Source organism: Chiloscyllium plagiosum, chromosome 23 (genome assembly GCF_004010195.1).
Source record: "Chiloscyllium plagiosum isolate BGI_BamShark_2017 chromosome 23, ASM401019v2, whole genome shotgun sequence".
Lineage (NCBI taxonomy): Eukaryota > Metazoa > Chordata > Chondrichthyes > Orectolobiformes > Hemiscylliidae > Chiloscyllium > Chiloscyllium plagiosum.
In genome coordinates, this window is record NC_057732.1 from 35,247,178 (window position 1) to 35,272,871 (window position 25,694).

General features: G+C 43.1%; 1 protein-coding gene across 3 annotated transcripts in view; it reads left to right on the forward strand.

The window, feature by feature from the left end:
• The first annotated feature begins 421 nt into the window (after nt 1–421).
• Nucleotides 422–25,694, forward strand: part of mapk8ip2 (mitogen-activated protein kinase 8 interacting protein 2) — a 73,054-nt gene continuing 47,781 nt past the window's right edge. Inside the window, exons 1-3 of one of the 3 annotated variants that reach the window (XM_043713912.1) lie at nt 422–774; nt 1,467–1,567; nt 13,941–14,046. In XM_043713912.1, the coding sequence (XP_043569847.1) occupies nt 1,503–1,567; nt 13,941–14,046 (171 nt within the window). In that variant the 5' untranslated portion in view covers nt 422–774; nt 1,467–1,502. Of the gene's footprint in view, nt 775–914; nt 1,568–13,940; nt 14,047–25,694 lie in introns of those variants that run through there. The other 2 variants (XM_043713911.1, XM_043713913.1) reach the window with 2 other exon arrangements.

Consider the following 25,694-nt stretch of genomic DNA (forward strand, 5'->3'; position numbering starts at 1 on the left):
GGATTTCTTGTATCCACGCTGCTTTGCTTTTGCTTGAACTATCTACTGCAAACTGTATTCCGAATGCCTTCAATGCAATAAGTCAAGCAGAACCTGTTAAGAGAAAAAGGGAGTTTCTCATCCACAGCCTAGCTGTGCCACTTCTGTGTAAATGATCTGTAAGTCACGAAGAAGCATCAGGGGGAAGCTACCGCACTTAACAACAATCAAATCAACTCGTGTTTACTTTCTGAATTGTGATTTCTGACTTAGTCTTGAACGAATTATTTGACCACAGCTTGAAAAGATAACAACCAGATGTATAAGAAGCAAAGATGTAATATTTTAAAAAGTGCAGATGCTGGAAGTTAGAAACATGATTAGAAATTGCTGGGAAAACTCAGCATGCCTGGCGGCAACTGCGGAGAGAAAGCAGAGTTAACATTTCATGTCTAGTGACGTTTCTTCAGAATAGAATGTAATAATTCCTTGTCCACGCTGGAGATTTTAAATTCACAAGTATTTACTGCTACGGGTTCAGAAATATCCTCGGTGTAGCTCTCCACCTTCTTTAAGGTGGTGCTCAGTTGCGTTGATTGTTCAAAGACACTGTACGTCCTCAGCTGCAACGTGGTACGGGAGGTCCTGAGACCTGAAAAATGTCACATATGTACAAGACATTTAAAAGCGACTTTTTTGGTCACCTTCCATCTCGTTACCTGGATTTGAGTCAAATGTTATTTGATAACATTTACGACCATTTAAAGGCGATACATAAACGCACGTTTTAATTCAGTGAGTTTGCGTGGCTTAAAAGTTCATCTTCACGCCCCACGACCGCGGCAGCTGTTAGAATTCAGCACCACGAGAATGTGGACAGCTCCTAGCTCCAATTTTCCCTTCCCATCTGTTCTCAATGGCGGGCGGTGAGCATGTTGCTGCCGGAAAAGAAAACTCAGTAGCTCGGGGATTGTTTGCAAAGAGATTGTGGAAAAGCTAAAATAATTCCCTTCTCCTTTACACACCGTGACGTGTTAATGCCCCCTCCCCTTCGCTTTATCCGCAGCATCCCTCTGCACAAGTCAGTGCGAGGAGCTGGGATGCAGCAGGGGCCGGACTGCTTTGTTGCGGTTATGTAGGATCCAAAAAGAACCCACCGCTCTCTGCGACAAAAAAAAGCATTCGTTTTCGACGCAAGCCAGTGCCCCGAGTACACCGAGCAGCCGGTCTCGGGACACCGCGGGGATGCAGCCGCGTTAGCACAGGATCCAGGTGCTCCGCAGTGCTGTATGGTCCTTCGCATATTAGCTCACTTATAATAGATGCCACTATATTTCCACATTTGTGCCATTTACTAAAAAAAAGTAGCCAATTATTTTTTCCCCACCAGCGGAGCTCCTGTGAAGAGCCCGGATTGCGGCTTCTCGCTGAATTGCAAGCTTTGATATTGTTTTTGCTCTCTCTCTCTCCTCCCATCAATTGCAAAGCCTCTTGTGTCCTTGGGTTATTTTTTGCGTCAGAAGATGGCGGATCCCACAGAGATGTTTTCTCTGTCAACCTTCCACTCTCTCTCCCCTCCGGGCTGCAGGTAAGAATAAATGTTAAATATTTTTAAATGTCTTAATATCCATGCGGTCTTTACTTCTTCTCACTGCTGTGCTGTACTTCTGCACCGAATCCACTATTGTATCCTATAAATCACGAGCTAGCCCCAGACACAATACACTGCTGAATATTGTGATGTAAAAAAAACATTCCATGTCAGATTTGATAAAGACTTGCCAGCAGGACTAATCCAAAAAGTCGTTCTGTCAGAGAATGTCTCAATGATGAAAATATCACAGGCCATGGCTGAGATTGCTAAAGGGCAGTCAGTATTGGGCCTGGCGGATTGTCAATGCTGTTCATACCATGTTTATAAACTGTAGTGGCTTGTTCAGAGCCTGTTACGCGGTCATTGCGGTCTGTTTTGAAAATAGAATCTCATTTTTGTTATTTTGCATTATTTATTGATACTTCATTTCACATTGAAATGTAATTACTCCCTTCCCCCATCTCTCAGCATTTCCACAACACAACTGCATACGCGTAAAACTAGACACACCCAAACATACAAGCATATACACAGTTACACAAGCCCATGCACAGTAACTCATCATTATCCACCCGACCAGCTGCATATTACAATCTGCACTTGTACAGTGCCTTTCAGTACCAGCAGATATCTCATAGCCTGCTAGCTAATTAAGTACTTTAGAAGTATAGTCTCGACTGTAATGGTGATATTTGATGAAGTAAATTACACCAAGACATGTTTCCAAACAAAATTTGACACCAAGCCAAAGATGGAAATATTAGAATGAATTACCAAATGGTTGGTCAGAGGTCAGTTTTAATGAGCACCTTAAAATGAAAGAGGCAATAGGTGTATTTATGGGAAAGCTATGCAAACACAAGAGGAAAAAAAAGAATAGAGGTTACACATATGTGAATCATAAACACTGACATGGAACAACTCAACCAATGGCCTGTTTCTGTGTCTTGTGTAACATCTAAAGAACCTTCCCAGGAGTGTTACAAAGCATATAATAAGATATTAGGTCAAAAGTTAATTAGGTTTTAAGGAACATCTTAAAGGAAAACAGAGTGATAGAGAAGCAGATGAGCAGTTTAGAGAAGAAATTCTAAAGTTTGCGGCTAGGCAACTGATGGCATAACCACCATTGGAAAACAGAGATGAGCAAGGGGCCAGAAATGAAGGAGTGTACATCCTGAAGGACTACAGAGCTGGAAGAATCTACCCACGTAGGAAGAGATAAAGGGATTTGAATCCAAGGATGAGAATTCTGAAATGAAAATGTTATGGAACTGAGTGCCATTGATGACTAGCAAATTTGATAGGTGAGTAGAAATTGATAAATTTGGAAATATGCAGCATATTCTTTAAGCTCAAGTTTTTGTTGAATATTTAAGTAGATAAGATGGAGGTATCATTGGCAAAGGTAACAGTTTCAGATCAGGTGAGCTACACACTGATGATGTCTTGAAAATATAAGCAAGAGTCTGAGTGATAGAAATTGACTAATATTTAGGCTGAGTAGGTTTCATCTGCAGAAAATTTGTCACTAATTAGATCTCCAAATTGTTTGGAAAGTGAGAACTGTCCTCATCAAAATTTGATAAACTTTTCAGGTAATTGGATAAAACTAAGAAAATGCCATTGTGGTAAAGATTTATCGTGGTCTTATTGAATAATGGAGCAAACTCAGTGGATATAATGATCTACACATGTTTCTATTTTCTTAAGCTCGGCTCAGGGTCAAATGAGATAACAATATTGTGAAATCAGAAACTAAATCAGAAATTGCTGATAAAACTTAGAAGGTCTGGCAGCATCTGTGGAGAAAAAAACAGAATTAACATTTTGGGTCCAATGACCCTTCTTCAGAACTTTGGGCCACTGAGTCCAGAAGGCTGCAGTGTACCCAAGGGGAAAATGAGATGCTGTTCTTTCAAGCTTGTGCTGAGTTTCATCAGTCACTGCAGCAAGTCCAAAACACAGATATTGGCACACAGTGGAACACAGTAGTGTGTTCAAATGGTAGGAAACTAGAATCTCTTTTTTTCTGTTATAACATAGATGTTCTGGAAAGAGGTCACCCAGTCAGTGCTTCATCTCCCCAGTATAGAGGAGACCACCATGTGAGCAGTGAATACAGTAGACTGAATACTGATTGAATGAAGTGCAGGTAAATTGTTGCTTCACCTGAAGGTGTGTCTGCAGCCTTGGTTAGTGAGGAAAAATCAAAGTAAATGGACAAGTGTTCCTTTTGTGATTACAAAGGAAGGAGTCATGGAGTGTCGGGATATGTTGAGAGTGGAGGAGGAGTGTACCCAGGTGTACCAGAGGGTGTGGTCCCTGCGAAAGGCTGACAAGGGAGGGTAGGGGAATATGTCAGGTGGTGACATTCTGCTTGACATGGTGGAAATGGCAGCTAAAACTCCTTTGGATGTGGATGCCGATGGGATAGTAGGAGAGAATGAGGAAGACCCAATTGCTATTGTGGGAGGGAAAAAAGGGGATTTCAGATTTTCCAATTCACAGGTTCCAGCCACCTCCTTTTTAATATGGACATGCAATCCCTTTGCATATCCATCCCCCAATCAAATGGTCTCAGGGTTCTTTAAACCTTCCTGGAAAACCAGCCTGAACCATCCCCATCTACTAAAACTCTATTTCGTCTGGTTGAGCTTATCCTAAGTTTGAACAACGTCTTTAACTCCTCCCACTTTCTTCAGGTCAAAGGTGTGGCCATGGATTGCATGCATCCCAGTTATGCGTGTGTCTTTGTGGGGTACATGAAACATTCCTCGTTCCAGTCCTACTCTGTTCCCCACCAACAACTCTTTCTCCGGTACATCAATGATATCATCTGTGCTGCTTCAAAACTGGAAAGCATTATCTATTTTCCTTCCAATTTCCACCCCGTTCTCACCTGGTCCATCCTGATTCCTCTCTTCCCTTCCTCAACATTTCTGTTTTCATTTCTGGGTATAGATGGGCCATCAATATCCACTACAAAATCAATTGCCTCCCACAATTTTGTTGACTCTACATCCTCACATTGTGCTTTTTGTAAAGACTATTCCGTTCTCAGAGTTCCTCCATCTCCATCATATCTGTTCTGATAATGCCAACTTCAAAAAGACAGCCTCCAAATTGTCCATCTTCGTCCTCAACCGAGAATTCCCCACAACTGTGGCTGGCAGGGCCCTCAGCCGGGTCCAACCCATCTCTGGCACCTCGGTCCTCACCCCCTCTCTCCCCCCCCATAATAGTGAGAGAGTCTCCCTTGTCTAATCCTACCATCCCACAAGCATCTACATCCAAAGGATTATTCACAGACATTTCCGCTCTTTCCAGTGTGATTCCAACAATAGACACACAATTCCTTTGTCAGCCTTCTGCAGGGACTGTTCCTTCTGGTTCACCTTGGTCCACTCCTCATCCAATCCCAACACCTCCCCAGATCCCCACAGCACATTCCCAGGCAATCGCCTAAGGTGTTAAGACCTGCCCATTTACTTTCTCCCCCCTCACTATCCAAAGACCCAGACACACCTTCCAGGTGAAGCAGTGATTTACCTGCACTTCATTCAATCTAGCTTACTATATTTGCTGCTGACAATGTGGTCTCCTCTACATTGGGGAGACATGGTACAGACTGTGTGACGTGTTTGCAGAACACCTATATTCTGCGTGCAAAAATGAATGAGAGCTTCCTGTGGCCTCGTACATCAACACACCACAGTGTTCCCTGGCCAACATCTGAGTCTGGCTTTCTGCAATGCTTAAGCAAAACTCAGCACAAGCTGGAAGAACGGCACCTCATTGTCCATTTGGGAACCCTGCAGCCTTCTGGATTTAATATCAAGCTCAACAATTTTAGGGCTTGAGCACCTTCTCCCATGTCCTTACCCCAACCACCACACACCAGTCCTCATCATCATATGGGCCGCTACCACAATCAATCCATTGTCAGCCACTAATAGTCCCCATTAGCAGCTATTGATTCTCCCAAGATGACCTTTAACATTCCTTTGTCTGCCTAGCTGTTGTTCACTCTCTCTCTGGGCTTAATCTCCATTTACCGTTTACCCCTCTCCCCATTTCCCACCCCATCTTCGGCATATTTGGCTACAGTCAGTTCTGAAGAAGGGTCACTGGACCTGAATTATTAACTCTGCCTTCTCTCCAAGGATGCTGCCAGACCTACTGAGTTTTTGTCCAGCAATTTCTGTTTTCATTGTAAATGATACACAAATCTTTCTGAGCATTGGTGGAGGAGGGGTGTTTGTGAACTTAGTGCCAATCACGCGGGGTTTCTCGATCATGTCAAGCTTCTTGGGTGTTGTTGGAGCTGCATTCATCCAGGCAACTGCAGAATATTCCACCATACTCTTGACTTGTGCCTTTATAGATTGGGGAGTCAGGAGGTGAGTTATTCATTGTGGATTCTGTGCCTCTGACCTGCTTTTCCAGCTACTGTATTTATATGGCTAATCTAGTTCAGTGCCTGGTCAATGGTTAACCCCCAGGATGTTGATAGTGGGAGATTTGATGATAGTAAATGCCATTGAATGTAATGGTTACATTGTGTTATTGGAGATGGACATTAGCTGGCATTTGTGTGGCATAAATATAACTTGGCCGTGAGAAGGTGATTGTAACTCTATGCTTGAACTGCTGTAGCTCTTGGAGTGTATAGGTACATCATAATGCTGTTAAGAAGGCAGTTTCAGGCTTTTGACTCAGTGTTAGTGAAGGCATAATGATGTATTTCTAAGTCAGGTTGGTGCAAGTATGAGAGGAACTTGCAAATAGTAATGCTCCCCTTGTGTTTGCAATCCTTGTCTGTACTTGAGATAATATCACCAGTTTGGAAAGTGCTAGTGGAGGAGGCTGGGTAAGCTTCTGCTGTTGTATCTTGCATGTGGTACACACTGCTGGCACTATGCATCAGTCATGGAGGGAATGAATGTTGAAGGTGATAGGTAGGGTGCTGATCAAGTGGGCCTGCTTTATCCTCTGATGTCAGATTTCTTGAGTAGTTTTGTTGTCGTGCTCATCCAAGCAGTGGAGAGTTTTCTACCTTATCTATCACTTATGCATTGGCCCACACTCTTGCATGCCACGGTATTGCTGCCCTGTTAGCGTAACATACTATTTAAATGTTTTGATGGTTCTCGCGAATATAACACTTTCAGCAGTGATTTCTAGATACCCAGCACCCTCTGGGTGAAAAAGATTTTCCTCAAATCTTCTGTAAACCTTCTGGAGGGTTATCATGAAACTTTGCCTCCTGGTTATTGACTCCTCTGCTGAGGGAGGCAAAGTTTCTTCCAACTACCCTGTCTATGCCTTTCATAAGCTTGTACAGTTGAACAGTTTGGCCAGGGTGCAGCTAGTTTTGGATTGACTATCCTCGGCACCTTTACCAGGATGTTGTCAAAACCCTAGAACTCTGCTATGTACTGCTATGTACTTTAACTGTTTCATGATATCTCATGGAGTGCATTAAGTTAGCTGAAAAATGGCATCTGTGATGCTGGGACCTCAGAAGTAGGGCAAGCTGACTTATCGTTTAGTTCTTATGGCTGAAGATGGTTGTATATGCTTTTGTCTTCTGTATCATTGGGAATACTTGTGGAATATTCACATCCAGTTAGTTACCTATTTGCCCAGTGCCATTTACGACTGGCTATGTCAGGCCCATAAAGCCTCAAGCTGATCCATTGGTTGTGGGATTGTTTAATTTTGTTTATCATACGCTGGTCTGATTTGGTTGGAATACAGTTTGGTCCTGTGCTGTAGTTTCATTAGTTTTTGTTTAGGAATGCCCTCGTGCTGCTCTTATAAGAACATAAGAAATAGGAGCAGGAGTAGGCCATGTGGCCCATTAAGCCTGCTGCACCATTCAATAAGGTCATGGCTGATCTTTTCGTAGACTCACTCCACTTACGTGCCCGTTCACCATGATCCTTAATTCCTTTACTTTTCAAAAATCTATCTATCTTTGCCTTGAAAACGTTCAATGAGATAGCCTCAAGTGCTTCACTGGGCAGGGAATTCCACAGATTCACAACCCTTTGGGTGAAGAACTTCCTCCTCAACTTATGTTGCCCAGTACTCCGTATTGAGTCCTCAGTGGAATTTGTGGCAAGGACTGAAGACAAAGACTCCCTAACATTAATTGCAAAAATTCCAGATAGCACACCGAAGTACAGCCAAGCAGCCAGACAAATCAGAGGCAGTGGAGATTGTCAAGAGAGGTTATGCTTAAGTAAGATTGGCAGTGGTCAGCACAATGTAGAATTTGACATATTTTTGGAGGAAAACAAAATACTGCTGATGCTGTTACTCTGAAAGAAAAGGCGATTGCTCGAGAAACTCAGCAGGTCTGGCAGCTTCTATAGAAAGATTAACTCTGTTTCTCGTTCAAGTCCAATGTGACTCTTCTTCATTTAGATGACAGTGTTGGTGATGGCCAGCATGTAGGATGAGAAAGGGGGGGAACCATGTACATATGCTTGAAGATCACCAAAGTTAATGTGCATAAGCAGGACAAGAGAGGGTTTCTGGTGAAAACTAGTTAGAAAGAAATGAATCCAGACAACGGGAGCCCCACCAGCTTGAAAAGACAAAAAAAAAATTGGAGGAGTGTGCTGTGGTCAGTTGGGTCAAACATGCCCATCCATTTACATGTGAGCATACATTTGAATCGATACACACCAGGATACACTCAAACATGCCATCTGCCTGAACATATATATTACCATACAAGCATTTACATATACTGATTTCCTTCACACACACATAAAAATCTGTGGACACTTCAATCTACACACACTCTTCACCGAAACATTCCCATATCATGTATATACTCATACATAACCATAGTGATACCCAGAACATTTACTTTTGCCATTGGTGCATTCATAACCAAATACAAGCAGATGCCCAACTATACCCTCACTCATTTTTTCACAAACTCAGTGATACACACCCGTGCACCACTCTTATATACCTAGTTAAAAATCACACAACACCAGGTTATAGTCCAACAAGTTTCTTTGGAAGCACTAGCTTTTGGAGCGCCGCTCCTTCAACAGGTGGTTGTGGAGGACACAATTGTAAGACGCTCCAAACTTTTAAACTTTTTAACTTTGTACACCCTAGCCCATTACTGGCATCTCCAAATCATGACTTGAATACCTATGCCTCCAAATGTACACATTCATTTCCCTTCATACTTTCTCTCTATACCATCACATTCATGAAGTCAACAAGCTACCACTCTGCTGTTTTACATAAAGCAATACTTACACGGGCAAACAGTTTTAAGTGCACTTATGCCAGCATGAATTAATAGATGTTTCCCATCTATTAACTTTATTGGAAGGGCTGGCAGTTACATTAGCTCAGATTCCCGTCAGTAAAATACTTGAATATGATACTCTGGGAATCTCAGTTCTCCTATCCCATACATGCTTAATTTTCTCTGAGATAGCCCTTTGCTTTATTCTCAATTCCTATCAGACAACACTGTCATTTATTCTGAAAACTGTTACTGTAGGCAAGAAGTCATAATCTAGCGTAAGAACACAAACGCTGAAAATCCTCAACAGATCAGGTAGCTTCTGTGAACATAAACGGAGATAACATTTCCAGTTGTGATCTTTCATAAGAACTGCAGAAAAATAAGAATGTACTGCAATAAGTTTTGAGTAAGTGAAAGGTGGAAGTGAGGGATAAAGCACAAAAGGGTATGTCTGTAACAGAGAATCTGTAGTAGAGAGCAGGAGAGATTAAGCAAAATAAAGTTTTGTGGTACAAAACCTAAAGGGAGTGGTAATGCAGCGAGGTTTATGAGCTTGCTATTTGTTAAATATAGCAGGTGTGGAAGAGTCAGCTGACAGAATGGAGAAGGAAATTTCAACAGGAGCATGTGAACGAGTTATTTATCAGGAAATGAAGACTTCTACAGCAAAACTATGATAGTACAAACAGAAAAGGTTGCTGTCAGGAAGGGAGTCAGAAATACAAGGAGCCAGTTCATAGAGATGGCTCAATGGGGATTTGGTATAAAGATTTGAAGAGAGGAACTGTGATCTAGGGTAGAAATTAATATGTGTTGTACAGAGAGACTCTCACTAACAATCACTTTTAGAAAGGTGGTATTCTGATCCAGGAAATCCCTTTTACAGAGGCAGTTTCTTCATCAGTGAACCCCTTTGAGGTAGTGTGCTAGAGGTGTTGTGCATGGTGACTATTGTTTGGGTGTGAAACAGACATACTGACACCATTTCTGTTGCGTGCCCTATCTGCACAGTTGGATCAATGAGAAATTCTTTGAACCAATCTATTAGTCCCGGTCAACAATCTTATCAGACCCTAATTAACATGCAAAAGAGCCCAAAGCCTAGGTCTTGGCTATGTTTGAAAATGTTAAATGAGCACTAGCAGATTGCGAGCCAGTTTTACACTTCTTCTCGTTTTTCTTTCTGTTGAAGTCAACAGGCGGCCGCACTGCTATTGCCTGTTTTACACAACTGCAGCAATAAGATTTAATCCTTGGTTCATTATGTGTGTTAGTGAAAGACTTCAAGCCTGTGGAAGGACCCCCCCCTAGGATGTTGCTTTCTAATAGATGGAGGCCAGCTTCACTCTGGATTCTTCTGTGCGTCCTGAGGCCAACAAATGAAAGTATCTTCTTATGTTAAAACATGTTATATCATGGTATTCGAACAGATGAAAGACTCAACAGACAATCAAGGTATTCTTCAATGTATAATTTCAGTTAGTGTGTTTCCAATTAAACCTGTTGGACTATAACCTGGTGTTGTGTGATTTTTAACTTTGTACACCCCAGTCCAACACCAGCATCTCCAAATTATGGTAAAACTGAAATTAAACTCTTCTCTGGATCAGAGAGAAGGCTCCAGATGAATGACGATAGGCCCACCCCTCATCTCATGTCCTACCTGTTCACCACAGATCTCCACAATCTTCAGGATTGTGTTCCCCTGCTCTTTAATGCCTTGGTTGTTTTATGTTTGGCAACTCAAATGCAACATAAGAATCAAGCCCAAAATTTTATTTGGGCCTGGATTTGCCCTTTTGGGTTTGGACTGATCAGATAGTCTTTGATCTATTGCACTTGCATCAATGTTGCATTTTCATTTTGGCGATGTTGGCTCTATATTGTGTCAAGTAGAGAGATGCAAGAAGCTGCAATATTCTGGATGTGAGTTACTGTAAACAGGACTTATATACATGACTTGTCTTTGCTCCTGTCAACAGTGGTCATCCTCCTCTCAAAATTTGCATACTTGCTATGAGCGCATTTGATGAGACAATGCAGACCAAATTTTATGCTGTATTTCGTCTCTCCTGGGAGTAGTTGATGAGGTCAATGAAAAGAGCATTTTACTGTATTTAGTCCATGCTGTACCTAGCCTGCGAGAGTTAAATGGTGCAATGCAGGAAGTATACCATTCCCAATGTTGACATGGCTTTGTCTCACACCATGTAGAAATGTAGCGTGGAACCTGACATTTCAGATTTTCACTCAGGTCAACAAAGTGGAATGAATTTTCAGTATTATCCTTAACCTTCCAATCACATTACCCATGCACAGTGTTCCCAGATTAGAGAATGAAAACAAAATGATAAATAATTGGTGTGAGGAATCCTCTCAAACGTTTCATTTGCTGTTTACAGCTCTCCCTTTCCTGGCTCCCCACCATGAGCATTTTTTAATGATCTTCTGTACAAATTGGTTTTGAATGAATTATTTATCCCAACTGCCAAATCCTCAGCTTCTAAATTCTGACCATTTGGAAAATTCTGATTTATCTTTGTGTAAGGTTAATGGCCTCACTCTTCTTGAATTTGAACTCTTTGAACTCTTGAATTTAAGTTGCCATAGTTTTGCCCACTCAGTTAAACTGTCGATGCCCCTACACAACTTCCTATTCACATCTGAACAACCTATTGCACCTCCTGAATTAGTGCCACCCGCATGCCTTTCATTCTGTCATCCAAATCATTGAGAAAACGTGAAAAGCTAAAATCCCTGTTTCCTTTGCTGAAGAATAATACTCACTATATTTTGCCAAACAGAAAATATTCTTTAGCCATGGAAAGAAATGCAAAGGAAACAAAATGTTAATTCAGCAGGAAAAAAGCTTAGAAAGCCTTGGTCTCAGAAGGTAGAATTTAGGTGTATGTACATCAACGGGGATTAAAATTGAACCAGAGAGTAGGAAGCTCTAAGGTCTCAGGGATTCACTGGGGAATTCTGCCCCTTGAGCTCCGTTAACTAGGCAGTGAACTCCTGGCCTTTTGATTTGGTTAGGGGGATTGCAGTTGCAGGGTCCAAATGTGAAGAACCAAACGTGCTAAGGAACTGAGCCAGGGCTGCGTTGGACTCAATGGGCCCTCCTTTATCGCTGGGGAAGTCACCCTTGCAATTCAAGAAGCTTCAAACCTGAGAGACATTGTGCTAGGATATCAATATAAAGGTTCCACTCAGAATTTTATTTCTTGGCATGAAATTTTCCAAATTTAAACTTCAATGTAGGGAAGGAGAATGATGTAATATGTTTCTGAGGAGCTCAGCTGCTTAAATCCTGAGTGCAGCATCAGGCAGGTTTGGTTTTCTTGATTGTTTTTGTTCTTCTGTGACTTTAGTTCCCAAGGGCTGCTGAGTCATCTTGAGACTATTGTTTCCCAGGCAATGACTGCTCTCTTACACTTTCAGCTGGGACTCAGTGGTGGGAGTCTTGCCTCTGAGCCACCAGGATTCTAGGTTGGCTGCAGCTCCCAGGCTTGAGCAAAAGCATCAAGGCTGACAGTGGTTCCGAACTTTGGATGAGTCGTTAAAATGACACCCGATCACCCTATTTGCATGGCTGTTAAAGATTCTATGGCACTGTTTCAAAGAGGCAAAGGTGATTTATCCCATGTATCCTGGCCAACATTTATCCTTAAATTAGCATCACAAAAGCACATTGTCTGATCTTTAACACACTGTTGTTGGAGTTTGCTGTATGCAAATTGGCTGCCATATCCCCTACATTTATAATAGTAGCCTCACTTCAGAAGAACCTCATTGGCTGTAATGTGCTCTGAGGTATCTAATGGTCATAAAAAGTTTAACGTAAATTCAAATCTTTCTCTCATTTTCCTTTTGTACTTTGCCCAAGTGACCATTATTTGCGTGTAAGCCAAGGCAGCAAGTCTCAGCAAGATGTACAGGTTAGGCTTTATGTTTGAGTAGGCTCTTGATTGCGGGAGTGAGGTTCCTGACTAGAGAAGGTAAATTTACTGATTGAGTGGGCTCATAGTTACAGGAGGTGAGATTGACCATTATGGTGAGTAAAGTTGCTGACCACAGTGAATGAAGTTCCTGATGGTGGTGAGAGACGTTCTTTATAATAGTGGAAAGATTCTGAATTTTTAAAAGTTATGCAATTATAACTTTGTAATTAGTGCTCATTAAGTAGCTGTCCAATTGTCCTTTGAAAAGTATTATGGAATCTGATTTCCCCCATACTTACAGATTGCATGTACCCAATCTGAACCCTCTATGTGGGGCAGGGGATGAAACAAATCCTCTTCTCGTTCTTTCACCAATTATCCATGGTCTGTGAACATTTTGTGAAAGGAAATAGTTTTTCACTACTTTTCTGTAAAATAAAACCCTCAACTTTGAATAGCTTTATAAATGTTCTGCTCTAAGAAGAACAATTCCAGCTTCTCCAATCTCTCCACATTAGTGACATCCTTTATCCCTGGTAAAGCTCCCTCCTGAGTGTGATGTTCAGAGTTGTTGACAATATTCTAGCTGAGGCCTAAACTTTGAATTGGAAAATTTTAGTATGACTTTCTTATTCAGTCTCCTGCTGTCCAAATCAGATATCCTATTGCCTTTCTTAACTGCAGTGTCTACTCACTCTGTCAGCTCTATATTCTCTTTTTCTATGTACAAAACCAAGACTTCCAGTCCTCTCTCTATGACTTACTTAGTTGAAATGTAATTTTTAATGACCTATGTATCTTCACATTGATCTCTTTGCTTTTCTACTCTTAGAGGGTTTTTTTCTGTATTTTTACTTTGAAATCTATCACTTTAGATTTTTCTACCTTGAATTGTAATGATACTTTCCATCCATCAAGCTGTTTTATCTGTCGTCCTTTTAGTCTTCCCTAACTCATATGACAATTTGCTATCTACAACCCACACCGAATGTCAATTTGACATTATCAGTGATTTTTGATAAAGTTTCCTATGTTCCCAGGTCCTGGTATGTGTTATGAAGATTGGGTTAATGCATCTGCAGGTGATTAATGATAGACAGTGATTAGTAACCATTTTGTTGCCTCTTCCTCACAGACCTGCCCATGATATCAGCCTGGAGGAGTTTGATGATGAGGATTTGTCAGAAATTACAGATGACTGTGGAATTGGGCTGAACTATGACTCTGACCCCTATGAAAAGGTAAGAGAAAAACATTCCATTCGCAGTTTCCAGAAATGGATTTTTATGACTTGAATGTTGTTTCAGTTTCAAGCACCATATAGCAGTAATGATCAGAGGAACATTCTGATTGGGTGGCATGGTGGCACAGTGGTTAGCACTGCTGCCTCACAGCACCAGAGACCCGGGTTCAATTCCCACCTCAGGCAACTGACTGTGTGGAGTTTGCACATGCTCCCCATGTCTGCGTGGGTGCTCCAGTTTCCTCCCACAGTCCAAAAATGTGCAGGATAGGTGAATTGGCCATGTTAAATTGCCCATAGTGTTAGATGTAGGGGAATGGGTCTGGGCAGGTTGCTCTTCGGAGGGTTGGTGTGGACTTGTTGGGCCGAGGGGCTTGTTTCCACACTGTAAGTAATCTAATCACTAATCATTCTCCGCATGCACACAAGAACAAGTTGATCCTGCAATGTTTGATGCTCTTAGAATAATTTGGAAACTTAACTCAATAAAAACAGAAGAGTATGTTATCCGGAAACACTGGGATTGTCAAGTAATGTGGGGAATACAAAGTCGGAAACTTCATTCAGGCAGCATTTGATTTTAGAGCTATAACAGACTGATTAGACCACCACGGACAAGGAGGGCACATTCATTTCCCATGTAGATGTCCCCATGAATCTGCTCCTCCTGCCTTACAAATGGTAGAGGTCATGACTTTGGAAGGTGCCTCCTAAAGTGCCATGGTGAATTCCTATGGTGCTTATTGTAGATAATGAACATTGCTGTGACTGAGTGTCATTGGTGAAGAGACTAAATGGCATCACATCCACAAACAATTAAGTGGGCTGTTTGTCCCGGATGGTGTCAAACTTCTCAAATGTTGTTGGAGCTGCACCTATCCAGACAAGAGGGATGTATTCAGTCACAATCCTGACATGTGCCTTATTGATGGTGTGCACATTTTTGACGAATCAGGGGCCAAGTTATTTGCTATAGGATTCCTAGCTTCTGACTTGATCTTGTAGCCATAGTATTTATATGGCTATTCCAATTCAGTTTCTTGTAAATGGATGTTGATGATGGAGAACTCAGTGATGGCAATACCATTGAATTCAAGGGGCAATGGTTAGATTATCTCTTGTTGGAGGTTGTCATTGCCTGGCATTTGTGTGACGTGAGTGTTGCTTGCTAATTATTAGCCCATCTGGATATTGTCAGACTTTGCTACATTTGGACATGCAGTTGTGAATGGTGCTGAACATAATGCAATCATTAGCAAACATTTCTGATCCTATGAGAGAGGGAAAGTTATTGATGAAACAGCTGAAGATGGTTGGGCCTAATATACTGCTCTGAGGAACTCTTACAAAGATATCCTGCAGATTTAAAGTGAAGAATAATTCATGGTGTCCATGCAGAGCCATTTGTAGGTTTTTGGTATTTCCAGTGCTTTGCATGATCCACTCTAAGCTCATCCAGAACAATCAACTAGTAAAGTCTCCACACTCCTCATAATGCCATGTGTAAAGATTATAAGCTGACTGCTTCTGGCATTTTCACCCTTCGTAACTATTACTCCTCAAGTCCATTCTCACTCCTCTTAGCTACCGGTCCTCACACTCAATCTTACCTCTTCCAACCATTAAACTTCTTACTCTGCAATCTCACTGCTCCCTGCCACCTGTCTCCAGTCCCCAATATTTATTTCTCTTCAAGTCCTGCTTCTCATGTCTCAGTCAGCACATCCCCACCAGACCTCTCTCCTATTTTGCCCACCATCACATTTTCCTTCTATTATTCACTGTAGCACACCCATGTCTTATAAAGGAGGCCCAAGGTCGAATGCTTTATATGCTTTCAGCTTCTTCATGGTTCAGTCACTGGGATTGTATCCTACATCTGCTGCTCTCCAAAACAGGAGTGTGCTTGAATTTCTAACTCAATTGTTCCTGTATTTTCTTTCCTGATTCTAGGAAAGTTTATTGTATTTGGAAGACTCGGCTTTTCAAATAGGGTGAAATATTGTATTTCCTTGATTTAGGCTGAGTGTTTTGATTCCCAGTCTGAGTATGTTGAGTAGGCAAAAGTGAGGACTGCAGATGCTGGAAACCAGAGTTTAGATCAGAGTGGTGCTGGAAAAGCACAGCAAGTCAGGCAGCATCCGAGGAGCAGGAAAATCGACGTTTCGGGCAAAAGCCCATAACTCTCTTCCACTCTCTTCCATCGGGCAAAAGATATAAAAATTTGAATGCACATAACGAACCAATTCAAGAACAACTTCTTCCCAACTTTTATTAGACTTCTGAAAGGACCTATGAAATATTCATCTTGATTTCTCTTTCTGCGTGTACGATGGAGCTGTAACACTGTATTCTGCATTCTGTTCTACTACCCTCATGGTATGATCTGCCTGGAAAACACACAAAGCAACACTTTTCACTGTATCTCAGTACATAAATAAATCAAACTAACAAACCAACAGGGCTGATATATTGAGTAGGGTGTAATAAGTGCTTGGGTAGATATATTGGATTGGATATAATGTGTATAGGTGTAACTATGTTGGGTAGGTTGTGATGAGTAGTAGTGTATGTCAGAATGCAGCAGAGATATGTTGGGTAGGTGTGATGCATGCCAGTGTAGATATGTTGAGTAGAATATAGTGATTGGCAGGTAGATACATTGAATAAAGCTCTTTTCTCATAGACAATCCCTTGGTATTGTGGATAATGTGCATCCATTCTAATTTGGTAGATTCTGAAGTGGTTGATAAATGCCATGTGCTTTTTTGTAGACTCTGCCAAATAGAGGTGAGGTGGTGCTTGAAAGGTCATGTATATGAGTAGTTGGAGGTTTGTATAGTCTCTTTCTAATGCCTTGACTTTGCTTCTTGTGTTCCTGACAATATCTCTTACACAACTGTGCCTTCCCAAATAAATCCTCTCCATTTTGGTCTGTAATAATTATTCAGAGAGTCCTTGGTCAATGGTTCACCTGTTCAGGCTTTGAAGTTATCCTGGGTGGTATGGTGGCACAGTGGTGAACACTTCTGCCTCACAGTACCAGGAACCCAGGTTCAGTTCCAGCCTTGGATGACTGTCTGTGTAGAATTTGCACGTTCTTCCCCTGTCAGCATGGGTTGCCGCTGGGTGCTCCAGTTTTCTCCCATAATCCAAAATTGTACAGGTTAAGTGGATTGACCAGGCTAAATTGCCCCATGGTGTCAGGGATGTGCAGTCTAGATGGATTAGCCATGGGACATGCAGGGTTACAGATGGGATCGTCCTCAGAGGGTTGTTGCAGACTCGCTGGGCAGATGGACCTCTATTTCACTGTCGGGGTTCTAGGATTCTATGATCCCAAAAACACATTTGCTCACCTCCTCGGAATCTCTTGCTGTCACCAAATTCCATGTAAAGCAATTTCTTCAAGTGTCAGACATCAGGTTGATCCGTCCTGCCCAGCAGAGGTCATTCTGAATGATTGGTCCCTTTATCCTAGGCCTGATGGCTTCAGTGAAGGTGGTGTTTTTCCTGCCACCAGATTTGAAGAATCTTGTAAAGGCACTCCTGCTGGTAGTTCTTCAGTTCTTTAATGTCCAAGTGTCCGAAGTGTGGGGATCAGTGCTGCCCTGCAAACCATGACCTAAATTTTGGGCTTGAGATTCTGGACCTTAAGCACACTTTTCCTCAGTTGGTTGATTCTTGATCTGGCATACTGGAGATAATAATCAATTTTGTTTTCTCTGTCTGTCATCACAGAGAGGAGGCAGTGTCACTCGCTGAGCTATTAATTCAGAGCTTCAGCTTTTTCTTTCAATGCAGAACGGCACACAAGGCTCCTTGATAAAATAAAGGCTCATGTTATCCGGGATATTACATCAGCATGGATTCAGATTGGATAACTAACAGAAGACACAGAGTTGGGATAAGGGGGGCATTTTCAGGATGGCAACCTGTAACTGGTGGAGTGCTGTAGGATCAATGCTGGGGCCACAACCATTTACAATGTAAATTAATGTCTTGGAAGAGTGAAGTGAATGTATTATCGCCAAATTTGTGGATGACATAAACATAGGTGCAAAGGCAAATAGTGAGGATTAAACAGACTCAATTCTGAATTGTAGATAGGTTAAGTGAGTGGACAGAAACTTGGCAGATTGAATATAATGTGGAAAAAATTGTGGGATGCACTTTGGCTCGAAAATAGAGGAGCTGAATATTTTTTAAGTATAGAAAGACTGCAGAAAACTGTAACACAGTCTCCTTTTGGGGGTCCTCGTGTGAATTTTAAAAAGTTAGAACCACATTCAATGGTTAAAGGGAAGGCAATGATGGATGGCCTTCAGTTCAAAGGAAATGGAGTGTAAAATTAGGGAGGTTTTGCCAGAACTATGCAATCACTAGTCAGACTACAGCTGGAATACGGTGAACAGTCAAATAAGAAAAAAAAGAACTGCCAATATTAGAAATCCGAAACAAAAACAAAAATTGCTGGAGAAACTAAGCAGGTCTGGCAGCATCTATAGAAAGAAAAACAGTATTCGATTCCACTGACCCTTTGGAGTCTCTCCTGCACTTTGTTTTCCATATTGTGAACAGTTTTGGTCCCCTTAGCCAGGCAATTGTATGATGTTGTTGCAGGTAGTTGAGACACAATTCACTAGATTTCTTTTGGTGCGTATAAAGGGATTTGAGAAGATTGTGGCCTGTCCTCATTGGAGTTTAGAAGAATGAAAGGAGACCTTATCGAAACATAAGATTCTTCAGGGGTTTGACAGGGTAGATGTGGAGAGGTGGTTTCCCCTTATGGGAGAGTCGAGGACCAGATGGCATAATCTCAGAGTAAGGAGTTGCCTATTTAAGATGTGGATGAGGAGATTTCTTTTCTCAGAGGGTAGTGTTCCTGTAGATTTCTTTACCTAGGAGAGTTGTTGAGCCTGGTTGTTAAGTATGTACAAGGCTAAGATAGACAGATTTCAATCCGTAAGGAAAGCAAGGATTAATGGAGAAGGCAGGCCAGTGATATGAGGATAATCAGATTGACCACAATCGTATTATGTAATGAGTTCCGATACCATGATATTTAGTTAAGCTATAATGGTTGCCTGTTGGTCAATTATTGTGTAAAGGAACCTCTGCAGCAGCTGGTGATGGTGGCGGAGGGCACTGAGCAGAGTAGCTGGACAGATGTGCTGCAACGTCCAGCAACAAGTGGCGACAGTGAGCTGGGGTGCTGGAGTAATCTAATGGGCCTTTCCTAAAGGAAATGGTATCTTTAGGGAAAGGGCCTGATGAGGAGAAGAATCAAACAACCAAATAATTTCCTCAAACATATGTAAATTGCAGGAGAAAGCAAGGTGCTGGAGATCAGAGTCGAGAGTGTGGCGTAGGAAAAGCACAGCAGGTCAGGCAGCATCCAAGGAGCAGGAGAATCAACATTTCGGACATAAGCTCTTCATCAGGAATGAGGTTTGTGGGCTGAGGGGCTCAGAGATAAATGGGAGGAGGGTGGGGTTGGTGGGGGGTGGAAGTAGTTAACAAAGCGATAGGTAGATGAAGGTGAGGGAGAAGGTGCTAGGTCGGAGAGGAGGGTGGAGTGGATAGATGGGACAAGTCAGGAGGGTAGTGCCGAATTGGAGGCTTGGGACTGGGATAATGTGGGGGGAGAGGAAATTAGGAACCTGTTCAAATCCACATTTATCCCATGTGGTTGCAAGGTCTCAAGGCGGAATATGAGGTGTTCCTCCACCAGGCCTCGGGTAGTAAGGGTTTGGTGATAGTGGAGGCCCAAGACCTGCATGTCCTTGATAGAGTGGGAGGGGGAGTGGAAGTGTTCAGTCACGGGGCAGTGGGGTTGGTAGGTGCGGGTGTCCTAGCGATGTTCTCTGAAACGATCTGCAAGTAGGCATCCTGTTTCCTGACGCAGAGGAGACCACGTCGGGTGCAACGGATACAGTAGATGACATTGATGGAGGTACAGGTAAATTTCTGTCGGATGTTGAAGGAGCCTTTAGGGCCTTGAACGGAGGTGTGGGGTCGGTGTGGGCTCAGGTTTGCACTTCCTGCGGTGGCAGGGGATGGTGCCAGGAGTGGGGTTTGGGCTGGGGGATGGGGGGGGGTAGATAGCGTGAACCTGACGAACGCGTCACGGAGAGAATGGTCTCTCCGGAACACTGCTAGAGGTGGGGAGTGAGACATGTCTGTGGTGGCGGGGTCCGTTTGTAGGTTGCGGAAGTGGTGGACGATGATGCAATGTATGCGGAGGTTGGTGGTGTGAAAGTGAGGACCGGGAGGGGTTCTGTCCTTGTTTTGTTTGGAGGGGTAAGATTCCAGGGCGGTGGTGTGGGAAGTGGAGGAGATACGCTGGAGCATCTGCAGGTTTGATTCCATTTAAGTACTGTCTTCCACATTTCACCTTAATTCCTCTTCATAAAGACCCAATGTCAGTGGCATAACGAATCCTTTCTTCATGCTATTTGGACCGTCTGTGGGTTCTCATTTCATGTTACATTTCTGGCATGGCCGGCAGTATTCCATATCACAGGCACCATGTCATAGCAGTCACAGTAGAAAGGTACCTGGCTCAGATGGCGGAGGAGTTCAGATTCACAGTATCCAAGAGGGACACTGAAGCATCTGCAGTAGCATTGGAGGCTCAAGCATCCATTGGAAGAACTCAGGCCTTTAGGGCAAACCTAAACAGAGGCTTTAGATGTGTGTTCCCATCATTCAACCCAGGAAGGAAATGGTACGCCTGGTCGGTCGTTTTACTTGTCAACGAATCAGAAGCTGGATGGAGTCAGAAGTACCCTGGAATGAGGGTGCACAGTTATCCATGACACCCAGGAACCTTAACACGAGTAACACGATGATCTCTGTGGGAAAGCCCACTGGGAAATACTGGGAAGAGATATCAGTTGTTTAAAGAAGTTCGCAATGGGTTTGGGGCACGAACAAATGTCTTGGGAGACAGCATTCTGTCACAGCTACAGCAGAAGCTTTTTGAGTAGAGGCAATCCATGGGGGGTGACCTGTTGTCTGGTGGAGTCGTTCAACCATATCGTTCTCCTGGATCTCAAATCAGCCATGGACAAGCAGCTGAAAGAGCACCTAGCAGAAACCATGAAGGAGGAGAACCTCCAACTGTTGTTGAGGAGGCCTATTAATGTCAATCATCAGTTGTCTTTCTTAGAAAAACCGGATTTTATTTCATAGAATCCCTACAGTGTGGAAACAGGCCCTTTGGCCCAACAAGTCCACACAGACCCTCTAAAGAGTATCCCACCCAGACCCATTCCCCTACCATATTACTCTACACATCCCTGAACACTATGGGCAATTTAGCATGGCCAATTCACTGACTGCACATCTTTTGACTGTGGGAGGAAACCCATGCAGACACGGGGAAAATGTGCAAACTCCACACAGGCAGTCACCCGAGGCTGGATTTGAACCCAGGTCCCTGATGCTGTGAGGCAGCAGTGCTAACCACTGAGCCCCCATGCCATCATCTGAATCATGTGGCAAGCTGGACCTTTGAGGCCAGGAAAGAGGCTGCCATCAGGGAGCTGACTGTTGAGGTTGATGAGGATGTTGACCTCCAGCTAAAAGGCAGGCAGAACAAATTGCTGCACAGCATGTACAGAGCTCGTACCAGCTGCCCCGTCTCCACAGGAGGACTTGCAGCTGATCTCACCAAAGAGCTGTTGGAATCATGACAGGGCTGGCCACTGCAAACAAGACTGTCCTCACCAACCTTGGTCACCACTGTTGTCAGGCACAGAAGCCCCTTTCAGTGCAACAGCCTTCCCTCCTCACCAGATACTAAATAAATACTAACTCATTGGGCCTCCAAACACAAAGCATACATTCAGAGGGGAAGTTTCATTCAGGAAAATACTTGTTCTTATGTAGAGCAATAGGTATTTACCATATCGTGGTCATGAAATTTAGCAGGGTAAAAGTGTCATGCCAAACTGACACAGGAGCCGAGGTGTCAGCTGTTGTTTACCAGTGTTTTTCTGAATGTCTTACTGAGGACTGTGAGCAGATTGTCTCCTCCCTTCTCCAGGCCTCTGCTTTGCAAAGGTGAGACATTCCTTATCATGGTTACATCAAGTTTTGAAACTTGAAAGGGTTCAGAAAAGATTTACAATGATGTTGCCAAGGTTGGAGGATTTGAGCTACAGGGAGAGGCTGAACAGGCTGGGGTTGTTTTCCCTGGAGTGTCGGAGGCTGAGGGGTGACCTTATAGAGGTTTACAAAATCATGAGGGGCATGGACAGGATAAATGGGGTTGGGGAGTCCAGAACTAGAGGGCATAGGTTTAGGGTGAGAGGAGAAAGATATAAAAGAGACCTAAGGGACAACGTTTTCACACAAAGGATGGTACATATATGGAATGAGCTGCCAGAGGAAGTGGTGGAGGCTGGTACAATTGCAACATTTAAGAGGCATTTGGATGGGTATATGAATAGGAAGGGTTTGGAGGGATATGGGCCGGGTGCTGGCAGGTGGGACTAGATTGGGTTGGGATATCTGGTTGGCGTAGACAGGTTTCCGTACTGTACATCTCTATGACTCTATGAGTTCTCCCGATCTGTTCTCAATCACAGTTTTCATAGCCTGGGGTATCTGGTAGTTTGAGACCCAATTAACACATAAATGGAATTGAGGAAGGAATAGTCATGGTGTTGGGTTGAAATGTGTTAAGGTATATCCGGATATTTGCAAAGAATACATAGAAAGCATGTCTGCTGGCTGCCAGGAACAGCACATTACAAGGTCAATAGATGGGGCTTCACATGCTCAAGTAGTATCAGAATTGTTCGAGTGTCAGGGAATCATCTGTTCTTTTACCTGCCCACACCATTTTGCAGGCTTATGCCAGTTTTTCTCGTGCAGGTTAGACAAAAGTAATGTAAATAATCATGCTCTTAGTTAGGGGACTGACCATGAGAGAAAATCCACAGGTAGGAGGGGAGTTGTGGTTAATTCCATGCCTGTACCTAAAGGCAGCATTCTAACCCCAACTCTCTGTGACATTCAGACTAAGATTCAAATTGGTCCAGCTGGGTAGAGCCAAAGCAAGTCAGACAGGTAGAGCTGGGTGTGATTTTACCTTTATCATCTATCTTGAAAGACAACCTTAGACAACTTCAGCTGAGTGGGTGTGGGCATGAGTAGACTCCATCTTCACTGGAAGGCCTAACATCCAGCAGTGGTGCGCTACCTGATCAGAGTCACAGGATCATTGGAACACAGAACACAGAAGGAAATTATACGGCCCATCGGCCAACACCAGCTCTTCAAACGGGTTAAAACCACACAACACCAGGTTATAGTAGAACAGGTTTATTGGGAAGCACTAGCTTTTGGAGCGCTAGTCCTTCATCAGGTGGCTGTGGCCTCAACCACTAGCACTCCGAAAGTTAGTGCTTCCAAATACACCTGTTCAACTATAACCTGGTGTTGTGTGGTTTTTAACTTTGTACACCCCAGTCCAACACCGGCACCTCCAAATCTTCAAATGAACATCTCCAATCTCCGCTGCTTTTTCCCCCAAGCCGTTGCACATTATTTTTATCCAAATAATTATCAAATCCCCTTCTGAATGCCTCAACTGAACCTGCTTCTATCACATTTCCAGGCACTCCCTGATGAACGAGTCCAAACAAACACAGAAACAAGATGAAGTCCTTTCTTGGCTGGTCATGATAAAGAAAGAGAGCTAAAGCAGCTCATCCTTCCTGACAGCCTCAAGTAATTAGCAATCCCTAATCGAGGAGTACCCAAAACAGTGTAAACAAATCCTCCACTGACCAGAGAGCAGTGTTACTGGCCCAGTTGATGCTGATATTGATGTCTGCTGTCAAAATTGTGAGAGGCGTACTTTGGCCAAAGCAGGCAAATGACTCTTTTCCAGAATGGGATCCCTGGTGACCAAGATACCTCCAGAGGTCTTTGCAAAGGAATTTACATTCTTTGAGTAGTATTGAGACTGAGCAAACTCTCGTACGGACAGACTTCACAATAACACAGGCCATTCCAACTCATAGTCCCAAGACCTTGAGTATAGCCAGAATGGTAGGATGTGGTTGGTTTGTCCATTTTGCTGTTCCATTTTGGATTCATGATGATGAAGGATGTAACTTTGAGAGCAATACCTTACAGGCCCATTGCAAGATCCACAGCATTGCCAAGAGGTGCACCACTCCCTAAAATGTAGAGGGGGGTGGACAGTATGAAGAATACAACCATACATTGCATGACCATTCATGCACCTTATCTCCTGGGTTAAAGAAGTGGCCTGAGTATCTTCCAGAGTTGATTTGTGTTTATGATAGCACCCTACAGGCTTTTCTCCATCCTATAGTTTCATTGAGTAAGACCCACTCTTTCCTGTGGACCATCTCCTTGGGCTCATCACACCTCAGATGGAGTTGAGGAGATCGCTGAGTACCACGTGAAGCTAAGCCAGACATTAAAGATGGCATCCAAAAGGACTGAGAGCACACTGCAAAGAAAACATTGAACGATTGCAAGGTTAACAGAACTGACCTTTGAATTGGAGTGAGGATATTCCTCCAATATCAGAATGTCAGTGGTCAGAATAAGGCATAGCATGTCTCCTACCCAATACCTCAAAATCAAAAAGTGGTTGGCTGGGGGAAGCCTCTAACATGTTTAACAGAGGGGAGTTGCATAAGGTTAGGAGTTGGGTAGATGATATGAAGGCATGCAGTAGTGTTGTGGAATTTGGTGTTGTATGCATTGACTCTCATTAAGTGGAGTCAGATAGTGATGGGGAATCCTGGAGTGACCTGTGTGTTGTGAATCCAGGGAGTGCATCCAGTGTGGTGAGGCCAACTCCCACCCTGGAAAAGGATGCAGGGTTGGCCTTGCAGGAGTGGGGAGACACAGAAGTAACAAGTGCAGCTACAGAGCAGTGGACATGATCTATATGGACTTCAGTAAGGTGTTTGACAAGGTTCCCCATGAAGGACTGGTTAACAAGGTTAGATCACATGGAATACAGGGAGAACTAGCCATTTGGATACAGAACTGGCTCAAAGGTAGAAGACAGAGGGTGGTGGTGGAGGGCTGTTTTTCAGACTGGAGGCCTGTGACCAGTGGAGTGCCACATGAATCGGTGCTGGGTCCACTACTTCTCATCATTTATATAAATGATTTGGATGTGAGCATAAGACGTATAGTTAGTAAGTTTGCTGATGACACCAAAATTGGAGGTGTAGTGGAAAGTGAAGAAGGTTAGCTCAGACTACAACGGGATCTTGACCAGATGGGCCAATGGGCTGAGGAGTGGCAGATGGAGTTTAATTCAGATAAATGTGAGGAGCTGCATTTTGGGAAAGCAAATCTTAGCAGGACTTTTACACTTAATGGTAAGGTCCTAGGGAGTATCGCTGAACAAAGAGACCTTGGAGTGCCGGTTCATAGCTCCTTGAAAGTGGAGTCGCAGGTACATAGGATTGTGAAGAAGGCATTTGGTATGCTTTCCTTTATTGGTCAGAGTATTGAGTACAGGAGTTGGGAGGTCATGTTGCGGCTGTACAGGACATTGGTTAGGAATATTCCACTGTTGGAATATTGCATGCAATTCTGGTCTCCTTCCTATCGGAAAGATGTTATGAAACTTGAAAG